The sequence below is a fragment of the Gavia stellata genome, chromosome 2 (genome assembly GCF_030936135.1).
Source record: "Gavia stellata isolate bGavSte3 chromosome 2, bGavSte3.hap2, whole genome shotgun sequence".
In the NCBI taxonomy this organism is placed as follows: domain Eukaryota; kingdom Metazoa; phylum Chordata; class Aves; order Gaviiformes; family Gaviidae; genus Gavia; species Gavia stellata.
Window position 1 is genome coordinate 109,367,865 of NC_082595.1, and position 18,046 is coordinate 109,385,910.

The 18,046-nt window shown below is 45.9% G+C and overlaps 1 protein-coding gene across 1 annotated transcript; it reads left to right on the forward strand.

The window, feature by feature from the left end:
• The first annotated feature begins 287 nt into the window (after positions 1-287).
• EFHC1 (EF-hand domain containing 1) lies at positions 288-18,046 on the forward strand. The gene is given in 11 exon segments (XM_059835543.1): positions 288-350; positions 5,736-5,957; positions 7,556-7,843; positions 9,679-9,828; positions 11,261-11,453; positions 11,770-11,990; positions 12,777-12,917; positions 14,132-14,345; positions 14,982-15,151; positions 16,012-16,200; positions 17,975-18,046. Coding segments are annotated over 11 exon segments (1,923 nt in total).

Consider the following 18,046-nt stretch of genomic DNA (forward strand, 5'->3'; position numbering starts at 1 on the left):
CTTCTTTTCCACGCTGCGGGGACGAGGGCGCCCTGGGCCCCCCTTCCCAGCGCGCCGGGGCCTGCCCGGCCGCTCCAGCCCCCGCCCCGCCGCTCGGACAGGCTCCACCGGCCGCGCTCCCGCCCTCCCGTTGCCACGGCAACCCCCTCCCTGTCTGCGCAGGCGCAGAACTCCGCCCAGCTCAGTGCGCATGCGCCCCCCCTCCGATGAGCCTGCGCACTCGACGGGCTGGCGGTTGCCGTGGAGACGGCGTCGCGGGAGCCCGGGAAGGGAGCGCCTCCGCCGCCATGAGCTCGGAGCCGGGGCCGGGCCTGCCCTTCCTCCCGGGCTATGCCTTCAGGGACCCCATGGTGAGCGCAGCCGTCCGGCGTACCCTGACTCCCGGGGACCCCCCGCCCCCATTCCCCCGGGACAGCCCCAATCCCGGCCTGGCCTGGCCTAGCAGGTGCCCAGCTGAGAGCCTCCCTGAGAACCGGGCCTCTACACCCCCCACCTGCTCCAGGGACCCGTTAGTGACCTACACCCTGTCCGGCTCCGCCGTGAGACCTGGTACCCCCTGAAGACACCCCCTGCGAACCTGGTATTCCCTCAGACCCTCTTCTAACTCCCCAGGAGAACTGGCACCCCCAAACTCACCTAATATCCCCCCAGAGAACAAGTTACTCCCTGAATCCACCCCCAGGGAGCCTGCTATTCCCTCAGACCACCCTCTAATTCCCTCAAGAGGCCTGGTACTTCCCAAATTCACCTAATATCCCTGAGGTGACTTGGTGTTCTGTGGACCCGTGTCTTGGGATCTTGGTACCCCTCAAGTTCACCAGACACCCTTCAGGGGACCTGGTACCCTGTGAAGTGACACCCAAGTGACCTGATGCCCTGTAAACTCACTTGATGCTCCCCAGCAGACCTAATACCCACTTAACTCTCCCCCCAGGGAACTTGGTGTTTCTCAAAGCCAACAAATATCTGCTGAACTCACTTCTGGGGGACCTGAACTCTCTGAACCCACCTGGTATTCCCTGACCCCACCCACAGCAGAGCTGGTAGTCCCTAAATTCTCCCAATGTAATTTAAAGTCTGTTCCCAGGGGACCAGATGTCCCTGAGCCCACCCTCTAGGGGACTTGGTACTCTTAACCTTGTCCCCAAGGAACCCATTAGATCTTGCACCCATCTGATATACCCTGAAATTGTCCTGATAGCTATGGAGAGCTAGGTTGTCACAGCCTCATTTGAGACCCCAAAAGCTTTCTCTGTAACTGCAGAACTACTATCTGCAAACTCACCCCATGGAGATCCAGAACCCCTGAAGCCCTCCAATAGTTCCCCTGCCAGTTCATGTAGTACCCCAAGGGAAGGAGTATCCCCATATTCACTTTACACTCTTGAAATCTGATTCCCTCAGGGAAACTCCCATTTCTCTGAACCATCTCAGTTTTCCCAAAGGGATGTGTTCTGAACCTGCTACTCATTCTGATACTGCCCTGATCCAGGACACTTAAACACACCTGATATCCCCTCAGCTGACTTGATATACCCAGGAGAACCAACACTGTCCAAACCTCAAGCAGTCCTCCACTAGGAATTAATCCTCAAAACCATCCCCATACACCTAGGGAAACAGGTATGTCCTGGGCCCACCCACCACCCTTAAAGGGACAGATACACCCTGAAGTCACCAGTCTCCTGGGCAACAAATATTCTCCTGATACCCCCCCCTCCAAAGCTCCGATACTTCCACAAATGCTCTCCTGCAGAACTGAATCCTTGGTAGTCCATAGGGAACTAATGGTCTGGAACCTGAGAACCTGATAGTCTTCAGAGAACTGATACCACCACAGCCTCAAGGATCCTGCCAAGGAAGTGAGACCCTCTCAGCTGCTCCCAGGTTCCTTGGAAGAAGTAATCTCATCTTTATCTATCTTCTGCACTTGAATTGATACCTAAATGAGGAAGCAACCTCTCCTTTTCCTCATTCCCAAATGCCCCCACACTGAGGATCTGATAGCACCAAATCCTTCCAATATCCTCTTGAGGAAGCAGTACCACAGATGAGAACTGATACTCCCTGAGTTCCTTCCAGTACTGTTTCAGAGCAGCTGACAGCTCTGCCCTTCCTTCTGCCTGGGGACCTAATATATTGAGTCTTTACACCATTGCTCAACTTCAACTCAATGCTACTACTGTCAGTTTGAGAAACCAATACCTGGACTGCTTCCCTCAGAAGCAATGCTTCCAGACTTCTGTAGGGGCATGCCTTACGTTTCCCTTTCCTTAAGAACAGGCTCCTCCATTTCCACAAGGCTCAGTATTCCGAGTGAGGCCCCTTCTTCCTCCTGCTCCCTCCCAATACATACAAGTTGCTTTGTCATCAGGCAAACAGGGCCCCAATATGCTCTGGTATTGCAGGATAAAGCACCTCATGTACTTTCATGTGAACATTTGTCACGGGACATGCTCTACTAAAAAAAAAAAAAAAAAGAAAGAGACATACCTTGGGACAGTACTCTTTGTCCTTGATATTCCCATTGAAAACTGACACCTCCAGAACAAGCGCTTCCATGTCTTCCTGATATGTCCCCTAGACTGTGCTCTGCAGAAGAGAGAACCTCTTACAAATTCAGTCTACCCTTCGGCAAATCTTAAGTGATGGTGAGCCCCGCTTCAGGTCAATCCGCTCTGCTCTTCCCATATCATTCATAGAACCTCTTAACTTCCCAGGACACAAACCTCATGCTTATTTGATGTTCCAATGGAAATGCTTATTCTCCCAAAAGAGGAAAGCTTCCCTTCCAGCTCCTGCCACTGCTGTTCCTGATATCTCTAGAGGACACTACAGTATTTCCTAGGTACCCTTGTGATAGAAATTTCTGTAACTCTTGATTGCTCCTCAGATGGAGTGAGGAGGAACCTCTAAAGGATCTTAACAACACTGAAGGGATCTAGTGCTCCCTTAGGAAGATATTGTCCTATGTTTCTCAGACCAGTGGTGGTATTGTCACTAATACCTGTTTGACAGATGTGCTCTTGACATGATGTGCTCTTTACAAGAACTATGTCATGATGGGCTTTGGTAAACCCAGTCCAGATCATTCTGGATGCTTTTGTGGGAAACCAGTTTTCTCCATTTTCCTAAATAGGACCCTCTCTTTTCTTTATTCTGCTTGTGTGTGGGTTAGGATTACCCAAGGATAAGTTGTCATTGTACCAGTCTTAGTGGTGCCTTCCAGCATGAACAGTCAGACTATTTTCTAAGTCAGTCAGTCAGTGACGACTGAGTTCTTCAACGGTAAGTGGAGTCATTTACTCATAACGAATACTCTTAATCATGCAGTAATAAAGGTTATCTCAGAATTATCCTCAGCTTAATAATATTATTTCCTCAATATCATTTATAACATCTTGGAAATCTGCAATGCAAATTTCTGCCCCTAGCAAAATATTATTTCCTCCATCAGTAAAATCCTGCCTGCTTTGGTCATGTGAATGCTTCTACTGACTTCATCAGTGCTGTGTATATGTAAGAAACACCCACGGGACTTAGCAGAGCAGATCGTTATTTTAGAGTAACTTGGAAGTATTGGTAATGTTTTAAGGATGTCTGGACTCCAGAATGGTTTTGCAGTGTTCCTCAGGATGAGCCCTAGCAAGTGCTAACAACTCACTTTGCCTCAGTTTTCCAGTCTATAAAATGGGCATCATGATACTTGTTTTCCAAGTGAGTGCTGAAAAGTGGTGAAGAAAACCTCTGTGTTCAAATAAGATAGTGTTGTTATTGCTTAGTGCTCACGTGACAGAGGAACAGAGGCACTGGGAGGGGGAACAGTGTTTGTATGAAGCATTATAGACTTGTCAAAAAGAAGGACTTAATTTGGTGGAATTTCTTCAGACATGGACTGGCAGCGACTGGGATTGGGAGTTTACATTCTGGTTTTTCTCTTTTAAATTTACATTAGTCACCTGATACTGTGAGATGTTGTCTGGCATCCATGCTCACTTGGGAGAGCCTATCGACTTTGGAAGTCTTATGAATTTATGAGGTGTTTTCTTTAGGCAACTGTGAGCTCTTAAAAGCCTCTGCACTTCTGACAAACACTGATATTGCCCAATTTAAAAACAAACTTCCTGGTTTTCCTTGAATATTTTTCCCACAGCTTTCCCTTGATATTTATTTAACAGAAGGAAATGGCAGTTCTGTCGCAGGGCTAATGTTTATAAGACATTTTGTTAGCATGTCTTCAGTGAGCTCTCTTGTTTTCACCTGAACCTGTTTTCCTAACTAACTGCTCTCTGTCCACAGCATTGCAAGATCCGTAGTACCAGTTTAAAGAGAAAACAGGCAATTATGTGAAATTCAAGTGGGGCCTTGAAGGTATAAATAAGATTAGAGGCTTAACCATGAGGGGTGAGGGAGGGGGTGGAGAAGTGGTTCACATGCCTGAGGTTGGACTGATTGCAAGTCTGGGTCTGGAAAAGGAGCTGAAGCTTGTTCCTTCAGCAGTAGAAATGCGTACAACTCTGTTTTACTTGGCAAAAGGCAAGGTAAAGTCAGGGATTTTATATCAGGGACTCACAATTTCTCGTGCTTTCTCTGGAGCATTAAGTGTTGAAAGCCCAGTGGGACCAGCCAGGCACGTGTTATTTCAAATGCTTTCAGCATTGCAGGTGAGGTACCAGGCGTGGTGGACTGTACAGCAAGTCAAGTAAAGTAGCTTGGTGTCGCTCAGGTCCAATCCTAATCGTCAGTAGTGAAGAACAGGACTGGATTGGCAGAGGTCAGGTCCTATTCACAGCTCTGACATTTTCTGGTTGTGTGTCCTTAAGCAAAGCAGGGACCTTCCTGTGCCATCTGGATAATTATTTAGTTTGAAGAATGACTCAGTAGCTGGCGTCAGGCAGATGGCAAAGATAGGTGAAAGGCTCCAAGAAGCTCAAAACCAAGATTAAACCAACAAAACACAAAACAACAAGTGAATCCTATAGCCAACGTTATACAGTCCTCACACGGATAGAATTCTTCTCGCCTTATCAGGCTTCTCATAATCTGCCTTACATGGTGATTAGAATAGAATAGAATATTTCAGCTGGAAGGGACCTACAACGATCCTCTAGACCAACTGCCTGTGTGACCCTTGTATAGACTGTGGAGAGAGGTGGTGAAAGAGCTGATGTGCTTTGGTACGTTTCATAACTGCAGTTCTGTGAGCATGACACACCTTGATTTAGCCCAGCGAAGAAAATCCTGTGAATATCATCCCCAGGAGAGGCTTAACAAAATAAATAGCGACAGAAAACACAGAGGGTGCACAAGATGTAATAGTCAAGGGAACACACTAAGGCAGTAACAGAGTGAGGTCCCATGGTGCTCTGTACTGCTGTAACACAGAGGAGGGAAGAAAGAGTTTGTAAGAGAAATACTAGGGCAGGTACAGTGCTGTCACCCCATTCTGGGCACTGAGAATGGTGGCAATAGGGAAATTCAGTGATTTAAGCTCTTGGGGAGTTTGTGCCAGTGCTAGTTCACTCTGGTGCTTTGTTCCTCCAGCCACTTACTGTTTTTTCAGCCTTCTTGATCTAAGTGTAAAATCTGATTGTAAATTACTGCTGCAGTAGGTTATAATAAAAAGCTGGGGGGGGCATTCTGAATATTATACTCTTTTACTGTTTTTCTGTGCTTTCAGTAGCCGTATCTACTAAGTGCAGGTAGTATTTTAACAGCTGGATTTCCTTCCACAGAAAACATCTTTTCATCGGTCCCAAACACTGGGCTACAAAAACGGATTTGCCTTTTCTCGGCTGCCAACGGTGGGGATCGGTGGGGAGCGACTATATGTGAATCAGCTTTCTCAAGCTGAATTAGACGAATTATCCAACAAGAGACCCACGCTGACCTATGGGCAAGCCAAGCAGGCTCCACCTTCAAGCTTCATTCCAGCACACGTGGCTTTTGACAAAAAGGTATAAAGAAGCTTATTCCAGGAATATTGCTGGCCAAGTTTGGAGACATAAACAGTCAGCTCCAGGGTTCATGGGACAGCGTACAGCAGTTTTCAGATGCCATAGCCCTTAGTCAGAGACAGCTGAACCCCAGACTGAAAGAGGCTTTCTTTGCTCGGGAGGAGGATTATAATACGTAAACGATGTAAGACATTCCCCACAAGTTACGCTAGAGCATTTCCAGCAGGCGTTGGAAAAGGAGTTTGATTAACTCTGAAAAGCTTCAGTTTATAACCATTGCCCTGTAAACCACAGCCTGGCCTTCTGTGTTTCCAAAACTACATTGAGATTGTAACTGAGCTTAAACTGTAAAAGACAGTCTGCAATGGGGACCCTGTTAGACTGTTTAACTGTGGTCTAACTATTTATGCTTGTGTTTGTCACCACAGCATGTTACAGCCTGTACCATTAGTACTTCCTGTGTTACATCTTGGTGATCGTATCGGACTAGGAGGTGGCTATGTGTCTGCTTGGAGCAGTCCTGAGCTGACCCTTGAGTTTAAATGGGCCGGTGGCACCGACTGCAAGCTGGCGAGCGCAACCGCAGCCACGGACAGAGCAGTCGTTGCAAAGCGTGTGAGGCTCAGCAGACCTGAGCGCGCCCAGGGGTTTGCACGCTGCCAGGCAGGCCTGGAAGGGCAGTCTGCAGCCAACCCTCAGCCCATCTGTGAGACAGTCTGGGGAACAGATGTGCTGTGTTAATTACTGAGGCTATTCCTTCAGAGTAATGTAGATGTTGCCATTTAATCTGTCAGGTAGTTCCCTACCCCTTCATTCAAGCCAGAGTAGCAGCAGGGGCCCCAGTGCTGCTGGGGGAAGTCACGGTCCCTTTTGAAGCACTTTTGCTGGCTGGTAGGAACTTGCTGGCTTTATCATCACTTAATTACCTTGGCCTCTGGGTAGATGTAGGCCGGGTATGCAAGGCCTGATTGGCCACCTACATACTCTTAGGGGCAACAAATGATCTTGGAGAGAATATTCCTCATACTTCTGCCAAGCACAGGAACTGTGATTGACTGGCTTTTGGCAGGGTGCATTTTCCCTCCACCCTTATTGCTGTTCTTGTTTCTCCAGCACAGATTAGCATTTGCTGTCATTGCCGAATAGATGTGACTTCAGATGACCCATGCAGATTCCAAAATCCATAGATGTGGTTGAACTCTTTAAATCTCCTGACAGCTTCCCTAAATTGGGGTCTGAAAAGCTGACAATAGTAAAAGTCATGTATGTCAGAAAACTAGATTACTGGCAGTAACCAAGCGCCTGGCAGTAGGTGAAATAGCGGGTGATCAAGGAGGAGTACAGAAAAGGCTGTATTTTTTACACCTGTCTCAAGCGTACCAAATTTGTAAAAGGCAGGTCTTGATAAAAGCCCTCATGATGCCTCTGCCATCAGTCACAGATTAGGCTACAGTTGGCTTTGATGTTTTTGTAGATTACAATCCAGTAACTTTGCACTGACAAAAAACATTGCAAATAAATTATTTGTCTTAATAGACTAATCATGGTGTTCAAAATGTTTCTCTCTCTCTCCCTTTGGGATATTGCCCCTCTGGCAGATTTTGAAGTTTGATGCCTATTTCCAGGAGGATGTTCCTCTCTCCGCAGAAGAGCATTACCGGATCCGCCAAGTGCGTATCTATTACTATTTGGAAGATGACAGCATGTCCGTCATAGAGCCTGTTGTGCAGAACTCTGGTCTTCCTCAAGGCAAACTTATCAGACGTCACCGGGTGCCCAAGAATGACCGTGGGGATCATTACCACTGGAAAGATCTGAATCGGGGCATGAACATCACCATGTATGGCAGGACGTACCGCATAGTCGACTGTGACCCATTCACACAGGTGTGTTGCTTGTACTGAGAACACTGACACACAGAATCCCAGGAACTGCAGGTGGCCGGACCTGTTAGAGTCCGGTAGTCTGCATTTGTAGCTTTCAGGATAAGGTTTCTTGCAATCTTTCATTTTCCTTTTTTTGGAGAATTCTTTCTTCAGATCAATGGGAAGTTCAGGGTATATTTGCTGAGGGCATGTTAATTGCTCAGTATTTTTGCCCCAGGGCTGATGGGGCAAAGTCCATCCTTTGTCCTCAGAAACGCTCCTTACAGTACAAATTCTAAGCTTATTTCTGTGTGAATACAATTGGTCTAAGCTAATTTCTATGTGTACACCAGTTTAACTGCTTAAAGTCCAGATGAAACCTTGTGCATATGTGAGAGGGAAAATACTGATCCTAACCCTTTTCTGACTTAATACTCTTCTGTTAAGAATAGGGGAAGGGAATGCAGTCAGTAACTCTGCACCCATCTATAGCCAAGCCAGAAGAGCGGTCATGATCTGTGGGGTTGAGAAGCATGGTATGAACCGACCTTTCTAAGAGAGCTTACTCGCTGCCTGCTTTTCTATTTCTGGCTGTTCCTGTACCAGTAAATGAAATAATAACAATCCAATAACAAATAATAACAAATACCAGTATAATGGTATCCTGTTAGATTATCCCCAATATAATCTCAGCTCTGGTCAACTAATACTTTTCCAAGCAATTCCCAGGAGCAGTCCAGGAGTTAGAATGCTCCTGGGACCATTCCCAATAGGTGAGTTACATGCAGCCAACCTGTCCTGGAGGCTGAGAGAGTTTAGATGCAGGCTGTTCCTTTCCAGTTGGCCTCAGTGCGCAGGAATGTTCCCAAGCATGTGTAATATATTGGTATATATGTGGCTGTTAAGAACATGTGGGGCCAGCTCTTCTGGAACTTGTTGATTGTTAAAGTCAGTTCACATCAGATGAAGAGCTGGTTCTCATGTTAATGTTGGTTGATCGATGGAAAACATAAAATGAGCTACGTGGGTCTACATCTCAAGGCCAGTAGTTTATTTACCATTAACTGGCATGCTCCAGACCAGAAAATAGTGAGTCTGAAAGTGTGAACCTGCTTTGTGAGTCTTCAGGGTGATCTCACATGCCTGTTGGAGATGTTTGCATAGGTGCTTCCTGGGCTGAATGTTTTCATGGGCCACTTCCCAAGGCCAAAAAGGGAAGAAGTCCATTGACTTCAGAGATTGTTTTGGGTGACTGATGTGAGTACACATATAATACCCTAGAGTTTGTTGATGCATCTGAGGTAAGCAAAAAATCTCTTTATAAACAGATTGTCCTCTTTCCGTGGGAGAAGTACTCCTCCTGAAAGATGGACTGAAGCTCCAACTCTGGCACATATCCTCATGGCCTGAAGGGCCTTGGTGGGCCTAGTATGGGTAACACTAACTTCCACTGTCTGACACATTGGGGAGCCCTAGGTCTCTTGCAAATTCAGACTGACTACATCCACAGTTATGCACTAATTTCATCTTTTCTGTTTACATAAAACAGACCAACTGACAGTTATCCTCCATTTAAAGCCCTAAGGCCAAGGAAAACTGTGCTCAAGTAAAATCTGAGTTAGGATGCCAAGGACAGGACTGCTCTAAGTAATTAAAGGGCAAGCAAAGCTTAAACAAAAACATCTTGGTCATCTTCTTTTGTATTTGCTATTACAGTAGAACTAACACTCCTGCAGCATGGTGGTCTGTGGAATGAACCTTCAGTGTTCTGTCAACACCCAGCCCATCTGTAATCTCTAGTTATCTCTTACCTTCCGAACTCACAGCAGCATTAATACCTTAGATGACCTTCCTAGGTGTTCCTGGAGAGCCAAGGAATTGAACTGAACCCTCCAGAGAAAATGGCTTTTGATCCTTACACAGAACTGCGTCGGATGCCTATGCGCAAGTACATCACACCATCAGATTTCGACCAACTCAAACGGTTTCTGACTTACGATAAGCAGGTGAGAGAGCTGGTAGTGATTACCCACATTACAGACTATATGTGTTATTGAAACCTGAATCTTGTGAGTGTCTACAGCCTTACTCATTCTAAAAGATCTCAGTCCACTGAACAGACTCCAGCTTTGCTCCTTTCTTGGCTTTAGTGAGAAACAAAACCTTTTATGTTTTTGCTGGACTTTGTGCCTCGTAAACAGCTTCTCTTTGGATTGCAGAGCCTATGCTCTAGATCCTCCATCTTTTTTCCGTTGGGATGAGATAAGCCACCTGCCTTGGGAAATTAGCAGATAGGGCCAGATGCAGTTCTAATACGAATGGGCGTGCTGCATCCACTCCTCTCTTCCCCCAAAACATTGATGCCAGGTGCCAGAGTGGACAATTTCAGCCAAACACAAATGCCACTTGCTCTCACTGAATTCTCTCTGTGCACACACTTGACTAATGCTCTCCTCCCTGCTCCTCTGGATCTTCTTCTTTTCATCCAGCAACAACGTAAGAAACTCTATAGACTACATCTATAGTAGAAAATAAAACAGGGCCAGGACACAACCTGAGTTCTCCATATTGTCCCTGGCCAGCTATAAATCAAACAGTTCCTGGCCATCAGCTAGCTGTAAGCACAGGCCAGGATCCTATCCAGTTGCCATTTTGGATATGGTCACCCTGTTTTGAGAGGAGCAAACAGTTTTGCTGTGTGGATGCAAACTAGGCCATGCCTGTCATTTTACTGCCAGTAAAAACTTTAGTGACTCAAGTCTGCGCTGGGCCAACTCTGCCTGCAATGGCTATTGGGCTGCCTCTTTAGGAGCTGTACCTTGGGGAACTCTTGAGCATTGCAGTAGGAGGGGTTTGATATCCTTGGCATTAAAAGGTGATATTTCCACTAGGCAGAAATAAGATGGGGTCTGCAGTGAATGCAGCCTCCTCAGGACTGCTGAGTGCCTTCCCCTCTGCCTTCCGCAGCATGAGAGTAGGAAAGAATTGGCCATGAAACCTCTAAGAGGTTTAAGAGTCAAAACAAGATTCTGTCTTGCTGTATTAAGTTTCATTATAAAAAATCACTTCCCTTAATACTACTTCCCTGCTCATTCCTGGGCAATTATTTTCTGCTATTTTTAATCACTTCCCCCCCATTTTTTCTCATGCTTCCTGAACTAATTTTCTGGTCTTAGCATAAACTATTCTCTCTCGCTGCTGTCAAGGTAAGCCAGGCCTGTCCAGCTCTCCAGGCCCCTGCTGCCCTTCCCACTGCTGCCTCAGCAGCCCATTCATCCCAGTACCCATAGTATAAGGGCTTGGTTCTTTTGTACCTGGCAGAGAAGATTGCTGAGATGCCTCCAATCACTCAACCCATTTCAACTCACTTCATTTGGACAAAGCATTAGTAATTCTAATCCATGGTTGTTTTCTCTGGCTCTTTTTTCTCCACCCTAGGTCCTTCGTTTCTACGCCATATGGGATGACACTGACAGCATCTTCGGTGAGAATCTGCCTTACATCATCCATTACTACTTGGCAGATGACACAGTGGAGGTTCGGGAAGTCTACAAGCAAAATGATGGTAGAGACCCATTCCCAATACTAATAAAACGCCAACGCTTGCCCAAAACCTTTGTGGACAAGAAAAGTAAGTTTAGATTGGCCAGCACACCTTTCTGTGCTAAAGTGCCTTGGTGGGTAGCACATATGTGGTGGCTGTGTCAGAGGTACACCGAGTCTGGAAAATTTTTGCTGGGAACACTCCAAGTGTCATTGGGTTTTGGCCAAAGAAAAGTTCTTTAAATGATCACTAAATTCTTTAATTTTTGGGAAACAGTGACAGGACAGCAGTACCAACAGCTCCCTGGAGCTATTTATACAGCTTGCTTTTGTATCCCTTTTCACTAAAAAACATTAACATCTACCTAATTGATTTATTTTTCCTTTTGCTCCCTTGTCCTTAGAGACCTTCCCAAGCTGTGTGCTGGAGATCTCCGATCAGGAGGTACTTGAGTGGTACACAGCTAAAGATTTTGCTGTCGGTAAATCTACCACCCTCCTTGGACGCACCTTCTTCATCTATGATTGCGATGAGTTCACGCGAAATTTCTATCGTGACAAATTTGGCATCACAGACTTCCAGCCAGTGGAAATAAAGAAGAAACCACTTGAGGAAGTTCCACAGGTACTGCAAACAATTTCTCAAAGGAAGGGAGGGAAGGAGGCAGTCGGTGCAAGCTCTTATAGTAAAGTATAGGTTCAGCTTAGTAAACAAGTTCAGCTTAAAGCAAAGAGCAAGTAATTTGAAAAAGACAAGGCAAGAATGGTCATAATTGATATAAAAATGAAAGTCCTCTGAAACTGTTGATTTCTAATATGGTAAAGTACGAAGCACTTGCTAATAGTGATAGAAAGAACTCTGGTTATGTCTATACTAGAAAATTAAACAGTGTCAGGGTTTGTTTTTGGCTGGGAAGCCAAGTGGCACAGTCTGGGGGCACTCATACTACTAAACTCTCCCTCACCCTCCAAAACAGGGTTGCCAAGTCCAAACTGCCTACTGGGGACAGTCACAGTCCTTGTTACCTCCCAAACTGAGCCTAGGCATGGTTTGGAGTGCTAGCTGGCCTAGACCACAAACATGATGGGGATTAAGTTAACAGTGTAACCACTGATGATTGAGATGATTGAGTTCCAGTGCACAGGAAGGTTTCATTATTAGTATAGCCATAGTGTCTTTATTGTGAGAAATTACCTGGCTTTCTGAATTTCAGATTTTCTTAATTCTCTTAAATATTTTCTATAAGTAAGGCTGGGCTAGTAACATCTCTACTGGGCAGGATGTCATAGCTATTGCTACCCGGTGACAAAAGATTTCTTTCCAAACAGATGGTTTCTGATAAGCTGTCTTGTAAACATTGTCTTGTTCTTACTTTCAGCTGTTTATGATTGATATCTCCTCTGGATGCAGGTAATTCCTCCCTATAATGGTTTTGGCCTCCTTGAAGACTCTCTTCAGAACTGCTTTTCTCTGCTTCCAAAGCCTCCCCGGAAAGATGTAATTAAGATGCTAAAGAATGACAACAAGGTGCTGCGATACCAGGTGGCCCTGGTAAGTGCTTTCCTTGGTGGTATAGTGCCAGCTTATGTTACAGAGTCAGAAGGATGAGAGGAACAGCCTGGTCAGACAAGGCTGTTAGCAATTTCTCCTCTGTGCTGGTGGGAAAAGAGAGTTCCCCAAGCCAACACTAGTGCCCCTCAGGGGATGCTGTTGGGTTGTTGTGTACTTGCTGTGACAATTAGTAGCACGCAAAGGTAGAAAAAAACAAGGCCGGAAAGTACAAAACAGACATGCTACAAAACCACAGCCTTTTATGGAAAAACTCCCACTGACATCAGCACGTGACAGATGGCCCTAACTGAAACAGCATTGCAACTGGGCACTGTGCCTCTGCCTGCCTTCGACTGCTGCCACAGGCAGGAGCTTGCTGTCTCTCCGCTTCTGACTCCCAGCACCTGTCCTGCTCCAGGCTAGTCCTGGCCGCAGCAGCCAGCAAGGGGCTGTACTAGCAGAGCAGCCAGGTGCCAGCATAGAAGCTGGGGAGTCCACAGGGCTGGCGCTTTCCACCCACGACAATGGCTTTCAGGCCCTGGCCTTTGTGCCAGCTTTAGAGTTGGTTTATGCAAGGAGCCTCTGGCACCTCCAGCAGTAGCAATGGCATTTCCTGTGCTGCCTGGTGCCTGCCCTCTCCAAACACTCAGGGTGAGTAAGGGCTGATTTCTTTTCCCTATTGTGCAGGAGCTCCTAAAGGTCACAGCTGACGGGTTCAGATCCACTTAGTTTTAAACTAAGCAAGTAAACCCACTGGTGTGTCAGGGGCGTGTCTTCCTGTGACTAAGAGCTAGAAACAGCACCAGCCTCTCTCAGGCACTCATTATAATGAAAAATATAACTTTAATACTAAATTTTATAGCCAGTCTCTCTCTCTGATGAATCATTCCATACAGGATATTCCTTTCTCTTGGATTACTCAGTCTGTGGAAACACTGAATATACTTGGCCACTGCAGCCCAGATTCTGCTTCTGTTAACCTGACTAGAGCAAGTAACCTTTGAAATTCTGATACTTAATGCTGTCTAGGGCTTTGTTATGCTATGTCAGCATACCTGTAGCTTTTGGCCTACATCAAGTGCTTTGTTTAGTCAGCTATAAAAAATAGCTATGAACTCTGGGTGCTTATGAGTGGGTTGCTAGGTACCCCAGAAGCCCAGGACAGAAAAACCCGGTTCAAATGTGCTTTTCCAAAGCCACTACCTTTCCTCTAGGAATCTCCAAACCCCGAGGACAGAAAGCGTCGTTTCATCCTCTCTTATTTCCTCTCCAATGACATGATCAGCATCTATGAACCCCCAGTTCGTAACTCTGGCATCATTGGAGGCAAATACTTAGGAAAGACCAGAGTCACCAAACCAGGCTCCACTACAGAGAATGTCACGTACTATGAGCCCTCTGACCTCACCATCGGTTCTACAATTGAAGGTAAAAGCCAATCTGGATTAATAATAGTCTTTGAGCTTTGGTCTTCAGTGCCTGCTCTGATATGTCATTTGTTGCACAGACAGTGCATATACCTTCCTTCACTTGAAAGATTTGTTCCTTCTGGCTCTCATCACATTTGACTTTCCAGATCACCAGCTGGTGTTCATTGATACAACTCTGTTACTGTCAGTGTTTGGACCTTTGACATAATTAGGAAAAGAGCTATATTCTCCATAGTATATGTATGTTCAGTTTATGTTTTGGGACCTGCCAGGATTCACAGGGTTAAAGCTATGCCAGATGACTTTCAGTAGCAAAAGCCTATCCTGTAAGGAAAATAAATGTAATACTGAAATACTAGAAACACACTAGTGCTAATGGGGGGGGGGGGGGGGGGGGGTGTGTCATTGAAAGCCCAAGCACAGAGCCTTTGCTCTCAGCAGTTCCTTTTCTTGCAGCAGAACTCCCTTTGAGTCAGTGAAACTATTCTCACTTCAAGGACTGAAACAAATAGCAGAGCTTGCTCAAACCTGAGCCCAGCCACAAGAGAGAAACCATGCTCTCTCCTGGAAGATGAAGTGACTTACCCATGCTGAAAGGCAAGTAACACTGCTTTCTTTAATGCCTCTTCCCCAGTGTTTGGCCACAGGTTTGTTATCACTGATGCTGATGAATACGTGCTTAATTATATGGAGAGCAATGCAGAGAGTTTCCCCGCGGCAACACTGCAGTCCCTGAGGGATCACTTTCGCCCACAGCAGCTGGTAAAGGAGACTGCCAAAAGGTAGGCTTCAAAGGATGGTGTTGTGCAGCTACATAAGACTCAGGGTGGACAGCTAAGGACATTTCCAGCAGTCTCCATGGGCTCCAGTTTGCTGTCTAATGGCTGCTCAGCTGATTGTTCAGCTCCAAAAGCCTGTGTCTGGACACGTACAGAGGGGGGTCAAGTGTGTACAATATAATGTTGTGGCTGCTGCTGACCCAAAAAACCTTGTGGGACAGCTCTGGCTCAGCAGCAGAGATACTTTCAGCTAAATGGGCACAGTCATCTTTTCCCAAAAGACAGCAGTTAACTGTAACAGATGCTGCTAGCAGTATCTGCATGCGCTACTGGATGGTTGTAGGCTCAGCGTAGAGTTTGTGGAGTCTTTTTTTTCATTTGCTCTGACTGTGATTATCAGCCCATCAGAGCCTAGACCACATCCTCTTTTTTTGCTGTCTGGACCCATTTTGGGTGACCCAGTAACAACCCTATTACCTCACAAGACATTTTGGAGTCAGTTAGTATGATGGGAAATCAGGGGCTCTGGTTGAAATTAGAGTTGCATACAGTTCCTGGGACTGTATGGAGCATGCAAGGAAACGCTCCTTGTCCCAGAGCACTTGCAGACAAAAGCTGCATGGGGTAAATGTCCTGCAAAGGGAAAATAGTTTACCTAATGCTCCAAGACCAAGACTGAGCTTCATCTCCAAGTCCAAACTGAGATGAGCTTGCCATAAAAACCAAGAACCCCAGAAGCCTGCTGTGTATTGAGAAATACAGTCTGGCCAGCCATGGTGGGCAGCCAATACACAAGTGTCACAGTAAGGCTGCCAGAAGCAGCTTTTACATGAAGTCCTGTTCTTCCTTTCTTCTACAAGTGACCCCACACTTGGGACCAGCAAGCAGGAACTGGATGACTTAATTGTGCAGGTTCAGGAAGAGCTGAAGGTCCATCAGTACTTGAACAACAAGAACATTTGGGAGGCGTTTCTTCAGTGCGACAAAGATGGCTCTGGTATCCTGGACAAAGAAAAATTTTTAGCCCTTTGCAACAGCTTGAGTGTGCCGATCAACGCCATTCTTCTTAACAAGGTCAGAAGGAAGGGGTGCTGTGCATATTGAATTCCCCTCCTATAGCTCTTTCAAAATAGCCCTTCTACAAACCAACCCTAGTCAGGCGAGACCGACAGCTGCTCTACCCTACAAAGGGGAACAGCTTCAAGAAAAGGGCAAGAGAGTCCCAATTCAGAAGGGCCTCTGAGCTGTTGGACTGAGCCTGTCTCTTAAAGGAGGAGATAATAATTGCTGTCCTCTAAGCAAAGGGAAGAAATGTTACCCACGTTGACCCTCAAAAGACCAGCCTAGTGTTTGGCTGCACTGTTATGTGAAGCCTGAAAAAGCCTGCTGGCTCAGCTCTCAGAGATGAGCAGAAGAGGTTGTCTATCATGATAGAGATCAGGCATAGGCTACTGCAGAGCTACTGAGTGTCTGTCATGATTTAAGCACACCTGGGCTTGAGTCGAGATGACACTGAGGTGCTTAGGGAATGAGCCTTAGGAAAGCTTAGACGCATTCTGGATCTAACAGCAACTGAATTGAAGATTTGAGAACTAAATATTGTACAAAAAAAAAAAAAAATTAGAATCATAACCACTTGGTTAACACAACTAAAACACAGGCTTGCTGGGCACTGTGGGCAACAGCACGTGGAGATCACAGAAAATGTGAGGAAAACTGGAAAGGAAAATTCATGCAGCAGGGATGGAGGATCCTTTCAGGAATATGACTGGCCAGAAAGCTTTCTTAGCATGATGTGATATGCAGTAGATTAGTGGCCAATAAAGGCAGACTTAGAGTTTAAAGAAATCTAGAAACCACAGGGAGTATTTCCCTTGCTAAAAAACCCCATTTTCTAAACCAGCCAACTGTGAGCATCACAGCCATGGTTAGAAAGATGCACGGGCAGGTTCTTTATGACTCTGAATGTGCACTGATAAAGGCCTTTGACCAGCACCCAAGGCTTTGCTGTACTAGAGTTCATTGGAGACCACTCTGTCCTGAGGAATTTATAATGTGGTTACAGTCCTTCCTGCTTCTGCTCCAAGAATGGGAGATGAAGCAACATGCCCAAGAGCAATTGAGTGTGAAGTGACAATTGAGGCTAAACCCCCATGTTTGAATCCCCATCTAGGACCTATACACTAAAAGCATCCCTCTTCTCTCTTGAAATCTTAATAAGAGTGTGCCCAGAGCCCTCAGAAGTGTGGCAATGCTATAAATTAAACATATGGCAGATAGTTACTGTCTGGATTGGAGAGGAGCACAGCTGTCAGTCACACAAGAGCAACCCTAGTAAATCTGTCTCCAGGCGACAAGGGGAAGAAGAAACCTTTCAAGGAACTGTGATATTAGACCTTTTCCATCTCCCTGGGTGTCAGAAGAAGATTAGTTATGCAATTAAAGAAACAAAAGACCCTTTCTTCCCCTTAAGCACACGAAGGCTATAGCTCTGTAACACAATGCAGGGTCAGGCACGGATACCAGAACTGGCTCATTAGTAGGGCTGTCGCTGAGCTCAATTACCTGTATCTCCACTTTATGCCATGTGCGCACACCAAAGCAACACCAGTGAACAGTAACTGTTCAGATATGCTGCCCCCATCCCACTTCTGGCAGGGATTTCTATGAGGTTTCTGAAAGATTTGCTGTGGCCTACGTCAGTCTGTGGCCACACTTTGATCTATTGCCAGCGTGGTGATACTTAGAAGGCAGTCAGGATTAAACTCAAACACTTTAACTCTTCTCCTTGCATAGATTAGCATCAGAGTTCTAACTCTTTATGTTGTTTGTTGTTTTTTTCCCCCAGCTGATTGACCTATGTTCTTGTGGAGAAGACAAGATAAACTACCATGACTTCCTTAGAGCCTTCCCCTCGTGA